The 16,727-nt window shown below is 44.8% G+C and overlaps 2 protein-coding genes across 3 annotated transcripts in view; one reads left to right on the top strand and one right to left on the bottom strand.

Annotated features, from left to right (window-relative positions):
• Positions 1-4,150, bottom strand: part of FAM118B (family with sequence similarity 118 member B) — a 48,998-nt gene extending 44,848 nt beyond the window's left edge. For both annotated transcript variants that reach the window (XM_042904754.1, XM_042904755.1), the window contains exon 1: positions 4,066-4,150. The gene's annotated coding sequence lies outside the window, so the exon portion shown is untranslated. The remainder of the gene's footprint in view (positions 1-4,065) is intronic.
• Positions 4,151-4,244: 94 nt separating this feature from the next.
• RPUSD4 (RNA pseudouridine synthase D4) lies at positions 4,245-13,826 on the top strand. The gene is made up of 7 exons (XM_042906388.1): positions 4,245-4,447; positions 4,809-4,974; positions 7,003-7,204; positions 11,187-11,280; positions 11,356-11,500; positions 12,658-12,755; positions 13,274-13,826. The coding sequence occupies exons 1-7, from the start codon at positions 4,259-4,261 to the stop codon at positions 13,511-13,513; spliced, it is 1,134 nt and encodes a 377-aa protein (XP_042762322.1). The 5' UTR covers positions 4,245-4,258; the 3' UTR covers positions 13,514-13,826.
• Positions 13,827-16,727: the final 2,901 nt, after the last annotated feature.

Raw genomic sequence — 16,727 nt, 5'->3', positions numbered from 1 at the left:
AACAAACATAACTGATAATACAATTCCTCCCAATAGAGTTTGGGTCCAAGCCCTTGATTTTGTAATGCTGACCTTCCTAATGGTCAAACAGGCTACAGGCTAGGGATCCCCTCAGCCTATGGTGGAGTCAGGTGGGGTCAGCCTCAGCATCCAGGCCAGTTGTCCTCTGTGGGTCACCTCCAGTTTTCCTCCACGAAACAATTATTTCCACACATACCATGATATGGAAAAGTTTGGGAAGACTAGTTTAAGCCAGACCTGTCTTGAGCATCATTCAAGAGCCGAATAAAAGTACAACGAGGGGTAGGAGGATAACGGAATCTCTTTAAATTGCGGATATGGAAAAAAGAACTAACATCCAGAGTACAGGTTATAACACAACGTTTTAGAAAACCACTGTTTTCTAATAAATATATATATATATATATATATATATATATATTTTTTTTTTTTTTTTTTTTTTTTTTTTCTTTCTCTATCTGTACTCTCTCTTATGCCCCACTTAGGAAATCTTAAGGTATATTCCAGCACCACTCAAAGAGGTGGGTGACCCCCAAATATAAATGTTAGCTCAGTGGCTCTGGCAACAAGAGCAGAATCCTGATTCTCTGTGCTTATGCTAAATGTATGCAAGACAAGTCTGAAATAAATTCTGTTTGTTAAGAAAGTACTTAAGGGTCAATGGAAAATCTTCAACGAATCGAAGCTTAGAGCCCAAATGACTTGGTTCACAGGAGCTGAGCTGGGACTAGTACCCAGATCTCCCAGCTGCCAACAACTTCTCTTTCCTGGACACCTCCAGGGAGCTCCTGCTAATTGCTTCCTTGAATCTAAAACCATAAAATGATATCCACATACTTCCTGCTCTTGAGGGAACTGAATTGCTGGTTAATCTGCAACTAGCAAATCACTGTTTAAGGAGCCAGAATCTACCTTCATGCCACTAATCAATCTTCACTTTGTGATATTTAAACACAAGTTCCTTTATTAGTTAGTCACTCTTTGTTTATATTTGTGAAATAAAAAGGTGACCATGTTCTTGCACAGCAGGAAATACCCTCAAAAATGAATTATCAAGTGCTTCTTTATATTTTTTTAAAAATTTCAAATGTTTATTTATCTTTGAGAGAAAGAGCGGGAGAGCATGCAAGCAGGGGGAGGGGCAGAGAGGGAGACACAGAATCAGAAGCAGGCTCCAGGCTCTGAGCTGTCAGCACAGAGCTTGATACGGGGCTTGAACTTACAAACAGTGAAATATGACCTGAGCGGAAGTCAGACACTTAACCGACTAAACCACCCAGGTGCCCCTCAAGTGCTTCTTTAAATGGTTACTTTGGGGAACACATTATGACATATACCAAAATCTATGCAAAAAAGTCATGTTTGTACTCTCTAAGAATGAAGATACCACCACACCCCTCTAGTAGAATTTGCTTCCTTGTACTGAGAAAACAGTACAGACTTGCTTCCTGTCTGTACAGAAAGGAGGCAATATAGCATTAAGATACAATATAGCATTACAAAAACAAAAGACAGAAAATATATTTGCATAAGTTCTTGTATATGCAGAGAGCGGCTCTACTTTAAATGACCAAATGCCTAGACTCCTAGGAGAAGCATTAAGATCTAACTTCTGTACCCATATTGGCTAAAGTTGTACTGTGAAAACAAGCAAACAAACAAAACCTTTGAACTCTTCAAATATCTTACAGTTACAAAAAGAAAAACCTGAAAGTTCCTTCTTCAGAAAAAAAGTGACCAGTTTTTTTTATTCTTCGGTATTACAGTTTGTACCTTGGGTTACCCTGAAACCCAAGAACACAAGCTCTGTTGTCACCAGCATTGACATCTGAGTTGGTTCTTCATTTGTTTCGTGCTACAGAATGCCAATTCTGCAAGAACAGGTGTCATTTCTTGAATGCCAAGCAGAGGTTAAGGCAGAAACAGCCCTTACACAAAATTATAAAAACACTATACCTAAAACAAGTTCATAATTAACACAAGGATCTGAATTTAAATCCTGACATCCATATTTCAGAGTCCTTGGAAAAGGAGGCTTCATGTCCCTGACTGAAATTAATAAAATTTGAACCTGCATCTGGAACATATCAGTAAAAGATAGTAATTCCCACCTTTTATAGATCTATGTCTTACCTGTAAATGTGAAGAAGAAAAAAAATAAAGAAGAAGAAAAGTTGTTTTCCAACCTCCCTCAGGATTCCTCAAATTTATATCGTGATCACCTGTCTTATTACAGAAACATACACAAGCCTTCCTTTCCATTCTTCATACATTTACTCCCACACTTCCATTCTTCAGGTCAAAAACTGACAGAGAGAAGACAATTCGAATGTTCAGACACATCTAACACATGTCTGTGATGCATGCAGCCATCTAAAGAATGAATATTTGTGAGTTTACTCTGTGCCAGATGTGGGTTTCACAAAGAAAACATGAGCAATCCTCAAGGGACTCAGGCTTCAACAGCAGTTGCCAATGATACATCCTGACCTGTATTCAAAAGCAATTCAAACTCAAAGAACAGTACCGTGTAGGGGAAAAGACCACCGGATGAAGCATAACCTCTTTACTGATCGTCTAGACTGAAGTATCCCAGCTGATTTCCCTGCTATCAAAGCCTTCCTCTCTTTAATCTGTCCTGCATTCAACTGCCAGATTCATTTCTAGAATTCCAACTTCAAGGAGTCTCTCTCCTGCTCAAGAAGCTTCAAACACTCTGGGGCGCCTGGGTGGCGCAGTCGGTTAAGCGTCCGACTTCAGCCAGGTCACGATCTCGCGGTCCGTGAGTTCGAGCCCCGCGTCAGGCTCTGGGCTGATGGCTCGGAGCCTGGAGCCTGTTTCCGATTCTGTGTCTCCCTCTCTCTCTGCCCCTCCCCCGTTCATGCTCTGTCTCTCTCTGTCCCAAAAATAAATAAAAAACGTTGAAAAAAAAAAAATTAAAAAAAAAAAAAAAAGAAGCTTCAAACACTCAATACTTATCACATCTAGTTCAAACTCTCCTTCAACTTAAAGTTTTCCATAGGTTAGCTCCACTTACTTGTTCAACTTTATTGCACGCCCAATATGGCTCCCTTCTGCCCGTCCCTTTCGAAGGGGCGTAATCGCAAACCTAATTCCACTACCTATACCAACTCCTCAGGGAACCTTCATTCTAAGCAGTCTTAAAAACTGTGTCCTCTAGTGTCGGTACAGATCCATTGGTTTTCCAAACAGCTCTTCGGAACTCGCCACTAGGCTTCTTAACAAATGGCAGGTATGTCCCGAGATACTTTTCCCATTATCACCCCCAACCAGATGTTCATCTTTTCGGCCACCCCCGGGGTGAAGTCACAGGGAGTCGCTTACAGTTTGGGCATGAGAGTCCCAACACCGCACCTTGTTAAGAGAGGGAGAGAGGGAGAGAGGGTCTAGGGCGGTTGCAAAGTAGGGAGGGGAAAAAAAAAATGAAGGAAGCAGCAAAGGGAAAGGAAGGTGCGTGCTCTGTACTGTATTTTCAGTCTTTGGAAGGAGCAGGGAGAGCATAGGGGGAGAGGAGACTCCAAAACAAACAAACAAAAAATGAATTCTTGAAGAGTAACATAAGAAACTCAAGGTATTCCCTAAGGAGGAAATACGGGCTGGGGCCCCTGGGTAACGGCGGGGCTCCCCATCATCCCCGGGAGAGAAGGACAGGTTACAACCTGAAACAAAGAGGAGGTGAGGGGTGGAGAGGCTACAGAGATCCGGGCATCTCCGAAGGTCGAACGGCAAGGAAATGAGAGGTGACACGACGCGTCCCTCAGGGGACTCGCCGGACACCAGGGATGTGGTTGCCAAGAGGGACGAGGTAAGCGCCCAAGAAGGCTCTGGGGCGAGCGTTTATGGGGCATCGCTTCCACGGGGCGCGGGGGCGGGGAGGTGTTTGTGAGTGGGATCTTCTCGCAAAGGGAGAAACGGTTCCCAGTGCAATGCTCTCCGAGAACAGAAACCCCAGAGTCGTGAAAACGTTAAAGCGTTGATGAACCGGCATTTCCCAGCCCGAGCCTGGCTTCCCAACACACTCACCGAGTCTCCTCCAAACGCCACCGCTCCAGCTGCAGCTACCGGCCGGCGCAGCCGCACTCTGCGCGCACCACCCCACGTGACTCGGCCGAGAGCCCGCCTCATGCCCACGTGATCCCGAGAGCCCGCCCATCCCCTCCTCCCCCAAGCCCCTCTTTCGCACGTGGTCTTGGCTCGCCCCTCCCTTTTTGACAAGATGGCGGCGCCCAGCTGTAATACTCTGGGCCTTTGGGTGAGGGGTTCCGGGCAGTGTTTAGGGAGTCGTTTCATTCTCGCCTGCCAGCCATTTTGTTCCTCCGCTGCTGCGTCTGGGACTCTGAATGCCCAGAAGTTAGCGGAGAAACTCCGATCCCAGAAACAGGAACAAAAGACGAAGAAGCAACCGGTGAGTTCGAAAGGACCACAACTCCCAAGAGGCAGTGCGTTAATTGGATTCCTGGGCTGGGAGTGAGGTAGGAGGGTCCTCTGACAGCTGTTAAGCAAATGTGGAGGACATGTGGGAGAATGGGGAGAAAGGGAAAGGGAAGAGGTCCGTGTCTTCCTGCGGGGTGTGTCTTTGGCTTCTGCCGGCCTCGCTCCTGAGCACTGCGATGGGACAAGTTAAGACAGACGCGCACCGCTGCTCTCAAATTATTCGGGGAAGGCGCGAGTCCAATGCAGAGATAGTCATTCCCAACCTAGATTCTCACCCAGGCTTATTGAAGATCTTCACCAGGCTTTTCCTGTCGCTCCTTCTCTCCCCGTAGGTGCCCACAAACCCTGTTCAGCGGAGAGTGCAGGAACTCGTGCGGTTCACACAGCAGCTGCAGCGAGTCCACCCCAACGTGCTTGCCAAGGCACTGAGCCGAGGGATTGTGCACCAAGACAAGGATCTCGTGGTCATCAATAAACCCTACGGTCTCCCCGTGCATGGTAAGGACCACGTGGGAAGGAGAGGGGTGCTGCTGGTTCTGTTTTCGCTACACCTATGGACAATTCGGACACATTACTTGTGGGGCTTCTTGAAGCCTTGCATTCAAAATAATTAAGCTTTGGGGGAGCACTCTGTAAGACACTACATATATATATATATAGTCCTGTATGAGGCACTACTGAGGATACTGGGATATATAGGTCAGTCCCTGCATTCCAAACATTTGGCAGTCAGCAGTGATATATGGAATGTGCTGTGTGTAGACCTCCACAGGGATTTTTATAGAGAGATACTAAGGCTGTGTGGTTCTTGTCTTCATGTTGTTTTCCATCAAAACTGAGAAAAAAGAAATGACATAAGAAAAAAACGGGACTTAATATATTAAGGTTCCCTTCACTTCCCCTTTCGATAGTGACACCACTATATTTTAGTCTTTGTTAACAATTTTCCCACTTTCACTAATTTTCATAAATACTGTTTGTATTTTCAGCCTGTAAATCTCTTATGGGTAATGTATTCTGATAGTTTATTACCTCTGTAAGTAGGAGTATTTCAATATAGTGGCTCTGAATTTGCTTCAGTTGTCTTTTTTTTAACCAGGTTGATTTAATGCACAATTTTGTCACATGATCCAGACAATAATTTCATCATTTAAGTCCAGATCAAGAAAAGCATTCTATCTTCATTGAACAAAGATCAGAAAATCTCAATCCAGGAGCCCAAAACTGCAGCATAAATCAGTCACCTACCTCAAGCCCTGAGTGGAGACAGAATAACCTTAGACAAATCAGATCTTTTACTATGCATGGCAAGGATCAAATAGGGATCACCTAAACATGCAGAAACTCCAATCACAGAAACCAGTATGAAAACCGATAAGATAATGGAGCTCCAGCCAAAGCAGAAATTAAACTGCTCTGTAGACGGGCCTCCACTACTAAAAACATACTCAGGACCCACGCACCCACAAAGACATATATAAACCTGTGTAGAAGATAACTTTCTTTAAAGATGTCGTAGAAATTACAAAATATAGAAGATACTCATGTTGTTATAAAATTCAGGTGCCAAAAAATACATAATAAATTATGCATTCATAATATATTAAAAAGGAATTAAAAACCATATGAGGTGTGTGTGTGTCAGAGTATGCCTAACAAAACCCCAAGATGCCTAGAACTCGATGGACAATGAAATGTTTTTGAATAACTGTTGAATGTAGTTGTCTGAGACAGTTGGAGTGTGACCAATGGAGAGTGATAGGAAAAAAATGCACTTGGGAAAGGGATGTGCTGGAGGAAAAAGCATAGTTGAACTAGAAGAATGCTTTTTGGGGAGGTGTAGATAAAAGCATACAGAACGAATTAAGTCAGACATTGCCATGTGTTTTGTGTGTTTTCTTTTTCACTCTTGATCCTTCTCATTCCCCATTAGATAATTATTATACAGATATTTGCATTTTATAGATGAGAAAACTGCACCTTAGAAAGACTAAATAATCTGTTCAAGCTCAACGGCTACTTAGGCATAGAATAGTTCCGAGAAATGTCTCACGTAAAGTCCCATCTTCTTTACGGGAAGATGTGATGCCTGTAATACCCCAGAAGAGCTTCACAGTCTTGTATGTATCACTTGAGTTTACTTGGCAGAGTCTCAAGCCTTTGTTTATATAGTGAAATATCCGACTTCCTCATTTTGATTGCTGATTTTATTGCGAGTATTCAAGTAGGTTAATAAGTATATATATGTCTGAGGAGAAAGCCACATGCTCTGGGACATTGCTTCTCAAAGTTTAATACGAGTGTGAGTCACGTGGACATCTTGTTAAAATGCAGATTTTGATTTAATAGTCTGAGTTGGAGGCCTGAGATTCCTTCCCAGCAAGCTCCCTGGGCATCCTGATGTTGCTAGTTCCTGACCCACATTTCAGTAATAAGGCTCTAGAAAGCACTGACTCTTTTCCCAAGCAGAGTTCTTTGGTGGGATCTTTTACTGGCCCCTAAAACCTCTGATTCTCCCTTTCTTAGGTGGCCCTGGGGTCCAGCTCTGCATCAGCGATGTATTGCCTATCCTGGCAAAAATGCTTCGTGGCCACAAGGCAGAGCCATTGCATCTGTGCCACCGGCTGGACAAGGAAACCACAGGTGTAATGGTGTTGGCATGGGAGAAGGAAATGGCACATCAAGTTCAAGAGTTGTTTAGAACCCGTCAGGTGGTAAAGAAGTACTGGTATGAAGCCCATCACTGGTGGTAGAGTTGGTATCAATGAGGGCATCCTTTTATCTCTTTGTCCATTCGTACGGAAGGACCTCCTGTTAGGAGAAGGCACTGTGCTAGGACCTGTGGGCATATGAGGAGTGTAGGAAACAGACTAAGTGCTTAGCCTATTGGAGTCTGATAGAATAGTGGTTCCTAATTACGGTTGTACATAAAAATTACTGATAATTACACAAGTAACACATGATTTCGTTCCTGTGGTGAAATAATCAAAGATCAAGCAAAAAAAAAACTCCTGGAGAATCCACCCACTCTGTCATTCTAGTCCCTTCCCTTGGGATAGTTTGGTTTTTATTCCCCTGGTCCTCCCTCGATGCGTTTACGTACATGTCTAGTATATACAGTGTGATTGTGTGTGTGTATTACATTGTACAGTGTCCACTGTACTTTTATTATTTTTTTTAATGTTTATTTATCTTTGAGAAAGAGAAAGAACAGAGCACGGGCAGTGTTCTCATGAATCATGAGATCATGACCTGAGCTGAAGTTGGACGCTTAACCAACTGAGCCACCCAGGCATCTCTGCACTTTACTTTTCTCACTTAACTGTCTTGGAGACCTTTCCATGTTAGTACATTTAAGTTTACCTCCATTTTTTTTTTTAAAGTTTATTCACTTATTATTTTGGAGAGAGAAAGGGAGAGAGAGAGAGAGCAAGAGAGAGAGAGCATGTGTGCACAAGTGGGGGGAAGGGCAGAGAGAGAGAGGGGGACACAGGATCTGAAGCCGGCTCCAGGCTTTGAGCTGTCAGCACAGAGCCCGATGTGGGGCTTGAACTCACCAACCACAAGATCATGGCCTGAGCTGAACTCAGACACTTAGCTGACTGAGCCACCCAGGAGCCACACCTCCATTTTTTTTAATAGAGGAAAGATACATGAACAAAACTATAACCTACTCCTGTCCCCCATCTGCTGAATTTTCTTCCAGAGGCAACCAGTATTCTACTATCTTGTGTAAACTTCCAGAGTCATACCGGGCATGTATAAATGAATTATTATATGGCAATATATTTTGCACTGCTTTGGATCCTGCTTTTTTTCACTTGGGAAATATATCTGGGAGAGCATTTTGTGTGTGCTTTTAGTTCATTTGTATTTTTTTTAAAGTTATTTTAAATTTATTTTGAGAGAGAGTGCACAAGCAGGGGAGGGGCAGAGAGAGGGAGGGAGGGAGGATCCGAAGCAGACTCTGAGCTATCAGCAGGGAGCATGATGGGGGCTCACACCCACGATCCATGAGATCGTGACCTGAGCCGAGATCAAGAGTCTGAAGCTTAACCGACTGAGCCACCCAGATACCCCTGTGTGTACATTCTGAGCTCTATAGTATTCTGTTGTATGGCTATATCATAATTTCCTTATTAATGGATGTTTGGTTAACTTCCCATTTTTCTGAGCCAATTGCAAAGAATATGTGAGTATATTTTTAAGACAGATTCCTAAAGATGGAATTGCTAGGTCGAAACATTTAATATTCGAATGTTACTACTCTTAGGTGGGCCAGGTTTTCCTCCCAATAGAGTAGTGAGTACCCACCTCCCCTTATAGCTGACCAACTCATTTTTCAAAGGTTTGCCACTCTGATGAGTTAAAAAAAAAAAGTTTTCTGTTTCCCGTGTACCAGCAATCTTATGCCTGCATGTGTATTGGCTTCTCATGTTTATTGAGTTTCCTTTTCTGTGAACAAACTGTTTATTTCTTTTGCCCAGTTTCTGTTGGATTGTTTATTATTTTCTATTTGATTCATGGGTATTCTTTTTATCTTTTGGATATTAGTTCTTTTGGTGTTACAGATTTCGCAGCTACTTTGTAGTGTTGGGAGCCTTCAAAAAATCTCTGCTGAGGCCCACCCACAGAAGCTCCACAAGTGACTCTGATGAGGAATCAAACGTAAGAACTGCTGTACGAAGAGATTATAGATAATGGAGGAAGTTTAGCAGAGTAGCTCAGAGCTCAGCAAGATCTGTGTTCACCTGTCAGCTGTGCCATTTAACAGCGGGAGTCCTTAGGCAGGTTATGAAACTTCTCTAAGCTTTGTCTGTATATGAAAAATGAGAATAATAGAGTTGAGGAGAGAATTAAGTGAGACAATGCATGTAAAGCGTTTTGACCCAGTATGTAACTCATAGTAAAAGCTGAAAGGCAGAAAATTGAGGCTATTCTCATGCATATAAGTAATCCAGATGTTAAATCTATCAAAAAGTGTTATGCTATTTGTGAAAATTGTTTATGAGAGTTTAGAATCACTAACCATTCTGAGGGTCGGGCTTCATGGAGGAATTGAAATCAGTTAATTGTGTCTTGATGAATGAATAGGATTTGAAAGACAAGATGGAGAAACGTGTTATAGATTGTACGAATGGTAGGCACAAAAGGGTAGAACATGCGGTCTAGTCTGGAGTGGGGAATGGTGACAGATAATGCTGGAAAGTTGACTGGAACACAGTTAATGCTGACTTTAAATATTAAATACCAAGTGCAGGAAGTAGGAGTTAGAATTAGAACATAGTAGGCAACCAACTAGTATTTGCTGATTTAACTGATAGCGACTTGTTACAGTTACTTGTTTGAATCTTCTAACTAAATTTCGAATTCCTTGAAAGCAGGGATTTTTGTCTTGCTCTTCTATACAGAACTAGTACCTACCTAAATCAGTGCCTCTTTACATTCACTGAATGTGGAGTGAGCGAACATTAGTAATGTTAGGTCCTTAGGAAGAGTGAGCTAGCAGTTAAAACTCAGTCTAAGTGTGATAAACTATGTCAGAGAACAGCCCAAACTGCTACCAACCCAACGTGAGGAGTCCAGGGTGTGAAATGTATGAGGGGCAGTCAGTGATAGGCCACCAAGTGCCCAGGAGGATTCCTTTGTGATTTACCTGAAAGATGCGTAAGCAAAGGGACAGAATAGAGAGTCTTCTACCCGTAATGAAAGGAGACCTCCAACAAACGTGATCTGGAATGGTTATCTCGTGGTGGTAGTTGCTTCTGTGACCTTGAGCACGGAGCACAGTTCCCCCGGTTTTGTGTATCTGGCAAATCCGGCAGGAGCGGATCTGTGAATTTGTTTACTTGTTCATCCGCTTCACGTGCAGCCAGAACTTAGCCATCTTTTAAAAACCAAGATACATGGGGGCTCTGGGTGGCTCACTCGGTTGAGTGGCTGACTCTTGATTTCGGCTCAGGTCATGATCTCATGGTTTGTGAGTTCAAGCCCCGCATCGGGCTCTGCACTGACAGTGTGGAGCCTGCTCGGGATTCTCTCTTTCCCTCTCTCTCTACCCTCCCCCGTTCTCTCTCTCTTTAAAAACAAATAAATAAGCTGTAAATGGTAAACAAACAACAACAAAAAAACCCCCAAACAACTGGGATACCTGGGGAGCCTGGGCGGCTCAGTAGGTTAAGCATCCGATTCTTGATTTCAGATCAGGTCGTACGTGATCTTACAGTTTGTGAGTTTGCACTGTGCTGACAGTGCAGACTCTGCTTGGGATTCTCTCTCTCTGCCCCTCCCCTACTCTTTCTTTCTTTCTTCTTTCTTTCTTTCTTTCTTTCTGTCTCTCAAAATAAATAAATAAACTTAAAGATAATAAGAAAAACCAGGATACAAAACCATATTACCCCAGTTTTGTTTTAAACTATAAATATTCATTTTTAAAGGCTAGAATGAAAGAGCATGCTACTATGATAAATTTTCTATTGTTTTCTCCCAAATATTCTGTAATTAGTAGATATTAGTAATTAGTATATATGGTAGAAAAACGGATGTGTTTGTATCAAGCTCTCAGGCTAAGTGCTATGACGAGAGGTCATTTGGGATGGTCCCGTCTTAAGAACTGACCACAGAAGGTCCAGTGCTAATGCCTCTAGCCAAATCCGAGGAGTTTCCCCCTCACCTTGTGGCTTAAGTGAGGGTCTGTGTGTCACTCCCAGGGCCATCGCTGTGCGTGTCCCGGTGCCCTCAGCGGGAGTTGTGGATATCCCCATCGTTGAGAAGGAGGTGCAAGGCCCGCAGCAGCACTACAAGGTGGGTGAGCTGTGGCCCAGAGGGATGGGTTTTCTGCTCTTCCTTTGCGACATATCTTGATTTTTTTGGTTTCAGATGACGCTGTCCCCAGGCTACCGCATGGACAATGGGAAGATGGTGAGAGCACGAACGAGCCGCAACGCGCATGTAGCTGTGACTCAATACCAGGTGCTAAGCAGCACTCTGTCCTCCGCCCTCTTAGAGCTCCAGCCAATTACCGGTGAGGGGCCACTGTTGTGCAGTGGGATCGGTGGGACAGCGAAACCCCAGGGCCGCTCAGCTCTGTCCGGGGCCTTGTGCTGGACTCTGCCCTTCTTCTGAACAGCTGGTATTGTGGGAGGGCTGGGATTGTAGCTGGCATGTTTAAGAGTGTGCTTCTGGTGCTAATCTGAGGCTGGGAGCTCCAATGGGGATGATTGTTGTTTAAAAAAAAAGGAAAGAAAGAAAGAAAAAACACTAGGTAGCAGAGGGATATAATTAGTTCGGTTACATTTATTTAAAAATTTGCAAAAATGGTTTCTCAAAAAATTAAGCATAGAATTACCATTCGGCAATTCTCATGGGTATAAACCCAAAAGAATTGAAAGCAGGTATTCGAGAAGATACATGCACACCAGTGTGCATAGCAGCATTGTCTGCAGTAGCCACAAGGTGAAGTCAACCCAGATGTCCATGGACAAGGTGAATGGATAAACCAAATCTGGTCTATACATACGATGCAATATTATCCAGCCTTGACGAGGAAGGAAATTCTGACACGTGTTACAGCATAGATGAACTTTGTGCTAAGTGAAAGATGCCAAACACGGGAGGACAAATATTGTATGGTGCCATGTATGAGATCCCTAGAGTACTCAGATTCAAAGACCAAGTAGAATAGTGGTTACCAGGGGCTGGGGGAACGGGGGCAGGAATGGGGAGCTGTTGTTTAATTGGTTCAGAGTTTCAGTGTGGGAGGAGGAAGAAGTTCTGGAGAGGGATGGCAGTGATGGCTGCACAACCAGTGAATGTGCTCAGTGCCACAGAACCGCACACTTAAAAATGGCTAAACTGATACATTTTTTGTTCTGTATATTTTGCTACAGTGAGAAAATGTGGAAAGCAATACTATTTAGCATTATGTAATAAAGCTAAAAAAAAAAAAAAGCCCAGGTTATATGTGGTGGAAGGGGAACCGTGGAGGGTGGAGAGGGGAATTTAGAGGCTCAACGGTATGTATAATGTTTGCTCCCTGGTAGCTTACAGTTTGTTGTTGTTCTTTATACTTCATTGTAGGTGTGGCTTTGCCGGTTTTACTGTGCTTTGATTTAACATGGTTGGAAGTGGTGGTATGGTTTCTGTCGCTCCTCAAGTTTTCTCTCTCTTTTTTTTTTAAAGGCATAAAACATCAGCTTCGAGTTCACCTGTCTTTTGGATTGGATTGCCCAATCCTTGGTGATCACAAGTACTCAGACTGGAATAAGCTGGCCCCCCAGGTGATACTGGTTTGACCCAAGGTGCAACAGATAAGGGGGAGAACTTAATGCTTTCCCCTTGTTAAGCCCTGAAGTGAGTCACCACAAGGCTGTGTAAGTTCCCGAGCTTATAGAGAAACAGCCACTGTTCTTATGGAGCTGCACCATCTGTTAGCAAAACCTTTGTGCTTTATTCCTTAGTCTCAGATTTTGTTAGGAGGTCGGGGGCAGGGGGAGCAGACTTTCTGAAGGCTCTGAGCAGCCTTTCACGCTATTGCTGAAGAGCTTTTTTATCTCTTGATGTTACAGCCTGTTCTCTAGGAAGGCCAGAGCGTTGGCTGATACGAGCTTCTCTGGTGTGGTTTTTCTCTTACCTGGGTTCTGAACCTTCCTGGCAATGTCCCTGATGGGCTGTCCACCACTCTGTCTTCCAGGGGAGTTAGTGTTGGTTCCTTTAGGTGGAAGGCCTCTGGCCCTGCGTGCTGCTCAAGGATGAGCCATTGGCCTGGCTCTCAAGAAGCTCTTTTGTCTTTGTACAGAAGCTGTCTGTCGGTACCCTGAAGAAGCTGGGGCTGAAACAGGCGAAGGCCCGCCACATCCCCCTTCACCTGCATGCCCACCAGCTGGTCCTGCCAGCCCTGGGGTCTAGGAAGGAGGAACTCAACTTGGTCTGCAAGCCTCCTCGCTACTTTCTGTGCTCCCTGAGACGTCTGGACTTACGGATGCCAAGTCAGGATCAAAGTGGGGACGATGAAGCTGGACGTCTGAGAGCACAGTGAAGACCCTTGGGCAGTTTGGCCCCTGAATTCTTCACTGTTTAGTGGACCCTGCTAGCTTCTCGCCGGAGACAGACTCCAGAAGGGTCAGGTGCTATAAGTGGAAGAAACCCAGCTGCTTCTGGGCTCTTACTGGACACTGAATATTTACCAATGCTCTGGCCATTCTCTGGAAGAGCTTGCGGGAAGTCTCCCTGCCAAGATAGAAGAGAGCCCGGGACCGGGCCGATTGGGTCAATGATCGGAAAAGGAGAACTACGGCACGGAATCTGTGCTCAGACACTGGTTACGTCCAACAATAAAGTTCTTGATCTATTGGGAAGGTTCCTGTGTTTGGAAAGAGCATATAATGGTTCTCTAACTGATAGATTCAGAAGCAGTGAGTTACTGTCCTCATGGACAAATGGAGCAGAACCTTTCTGCTCCATTTGCTTAGTCTTGCATTTTGTAGGCCCGTGTCCTAGAATGCAGGGCGCTCTGCTGCTGGAGCCCAGGAGCCTTGCTGCAGGAGTGACTGGAGCCTGTGAAGGGGTGTTGGATAAGCAAGAAAAGCAGATGTAAATGGCAGGCGAGGTGTGAGGCCCCGGTGGGGAGCACACGCACCATCCAGAGAGGGCAAGTGTTAGCTCCAGCTGGGTGTTGCAATGTGGAAACAGATTTTCTAATTTTTTCCAAGAAACCCGATACACTTGACCCTTGAACAGCATTGAGGGGTTTGGGGGCACCGGCCTCCCCCCTGCTCTGCTGCACAGTAAAAAATTCACGCATAACTTTTGATTCCCCAAAAACTTTACTGATAGCCTACAGTGGACCAGAAGCCTCACTGGTAACAGTGGATTAACACATATTTTGTATGTTGTATGTATTCTATACTGTATTCTTTACAATAAAGAGAGAAAAAAATGTTATTAAGAGCATCATAAGGAAAAGAAATACATTTACAGAACTGTACTGTATTTATCAAAGAAAATCCGTGGCCTATGCAGTGCAAACCCATGTTCTTTGCAGATCAGCTGTGTTTATGTGAAATCTCCAAGTATATCGCTCACTAAATAAGATTTGTAAGCAAACACCTGTCCCCAAACCCAGGTGGTCACAAACGTGGTGCCCTGTTCGGCTCTAGAACCCCTTCTCTGGAGATGTGCTTTCCTCTTTAATCCTACCACGTCTTCCTGAGCACTGGCTCCACTCCCTGCGACTGTGATAGGATAGTTCCCACCAGAAACCAAATGCAGACTGGAGTGTCGAGACCATCCCCAGGTCCCTAAGTTTCCCTAAAGTCAGAGAGGGTAGGGTGGTTCCAACTAGGACAGGGACATCACGAAACACATTGTTAGGTTTGCCCCATCTGTTGCCCTGGGCTCTCGGGGCTCCTTTTAGCCAGAGTGCCTGCTAGGATATACAAAGACACAACCTTTTATCTGCTGCTGCAAAGCATGCCTTAGGGATGCAGACTCCTTTTCCTCAGTGGGGTGGAAAGTGCTGGCTTGGTGCAGTGTAACTCCGATACTGACTGCCCAGGGTGAGGAGGCCAGTCTCCACAAGTTAAGTGCAGTGACTCCCCCCGCGCCCCCCCAGACTCCTCTCCAGACACCAGCTGCAGGCTTGGAATCCCAGACAATCCCCCACCCTTCTGACCAACATAAGGGAGGGATAAGTTTTGGTCAACCTCTAACAGGCTCAAGGGAAACGAGCTCACGGCTGGAAGGGTCCCAAACAGACCAGGTCCGGCCCAAAGGCAGGGTGGAGGTGAAACAGGACGAATTCATCTCAGCGAGGCCATCACCAGGAAGACCGCAGACCAGCGTCTCAAAGACCATCTCCAAGGTGCCAAAAATACTTCCAGGTTGATAGAAGGAAAATGTGGGGCAAAGGTTGGTGGGTACATGCAGGTGGGCAGTAGAGGTCAGGTCCATCATTGTCTTGGAGTCGATCACTTGGGGTCTTGCTGGTGTCAGGACAGCTGTTACTGCTTCAGGGGGTAGTTTCAATTCCCATCACGGGATGTGTTGCCCTTGGGATCTTTGGCCTGAGTTAAGAGAGAAGCTGGAAGGAACTTAAGCAGTTAGGAAGTACAGACTGAGATCAAAATGGAGGCAGCTGAAGTCCTCTTTCAAACCCTCTTAGGTCCTTGGCTGGATCTAAAAAATTAAACTGACAGATACAACTGGAGAAAAACAAGTTTATGTGATAATGAGTTTTACACAGCATGGGGGTATTCATAAGGAAATGAAGATCCAAAAAATGAGACTTGTGGTGGTGTTTTTTTAATGTATGTTTGTTTGTTTATTTAGAGGGAGAGAGAGAGAGTGAGCGATCAGGGAAGGGGCAGAGAGAGAGGAGAAAGAATCCAAGCAGGCTGCGCACCACCAGCAACAGAGCCAGATGCAGGGCTCAAACTCACCAACTGTGAGATCATGACCTGAGCTGAAATCAAGAGTCAGATGCTTAACCAGCTGAGTCACCCAGGTGTCCCCAGACTTGTGTATTTTTATGCTGGGTGTGATGAGTGGATGGATGGTCATGGAATATGGTAGGTGAAGAAATGTGAGGTCATCGTAAACCGAGGGAAAACCTAGCAAAGCATGTTAAAATTCTTGGCGTCTCTCTGTCTTTGGACAAAGGAGATTCTCCTTTCCTTGGGTATAGAGAGGGCACCTCCCAAATGAGGGCATGACCTCATTTGAATGAGGGGTGAGAGGTCAAAGCAACCCTCCTGGTTCTGCCATTTTCTCAAGCTTCTTCAGCTTAAAATATTCAGTGTGCCAAGGGACCTGTTTTGGGGTAGCATGTCCTGAACCCCGTTGCCTAGCAGCCACAAATTCAGAGGTTCCCGTTCCCTTCTCAGGCTCAATAATTCACTGGAACAACTCCCAGAACTCAGGAAAGTGCTATACTTACTGCTTTATTAGTAGCAATAAAAGGATACAAGTCAGGACAGCCAAAAGGAGGAAAGGGCGAGGTCTGGGAAGGTTCTGAACTTAAAGCTACCATGTCCCCTCCCTGAGGAATCAGGACACGGCACCCTCTTGGCACATGGATGTGTGTTCTCAGCCAGGAAGGTCACTTAAGGTACCATGTTGAGTGTTCATTGGGGCTCAGCTCTTCAGCAGGACTGATTAGAGCAGTGGCCAGATGACTGAACTCAATCTAGCTCTTTTCTCCGTCTCAAAGCCCCAACCCTCCAGTCCCAAGGTTAACCTTTTCACAAGGCCAG

This window comes from Panthera leo, chromosome D1 (assembly GCF_018350215.1).
Source record: "Panthera leo isolate Ple1 chromosome D1, P.leo_Ple1_pat1.1, whole genome shotgun sequence".
Lineage (NCBI taxonomy): Eukaryota > Metazoa > Chordata > Mammalia > Carnivora > Felidae > Panthera > Panthera leo.
Note: the sequence above shows the minus strand (reverse complement) of the source record. Positions and strands in the feature narration are given on the sequence as shown.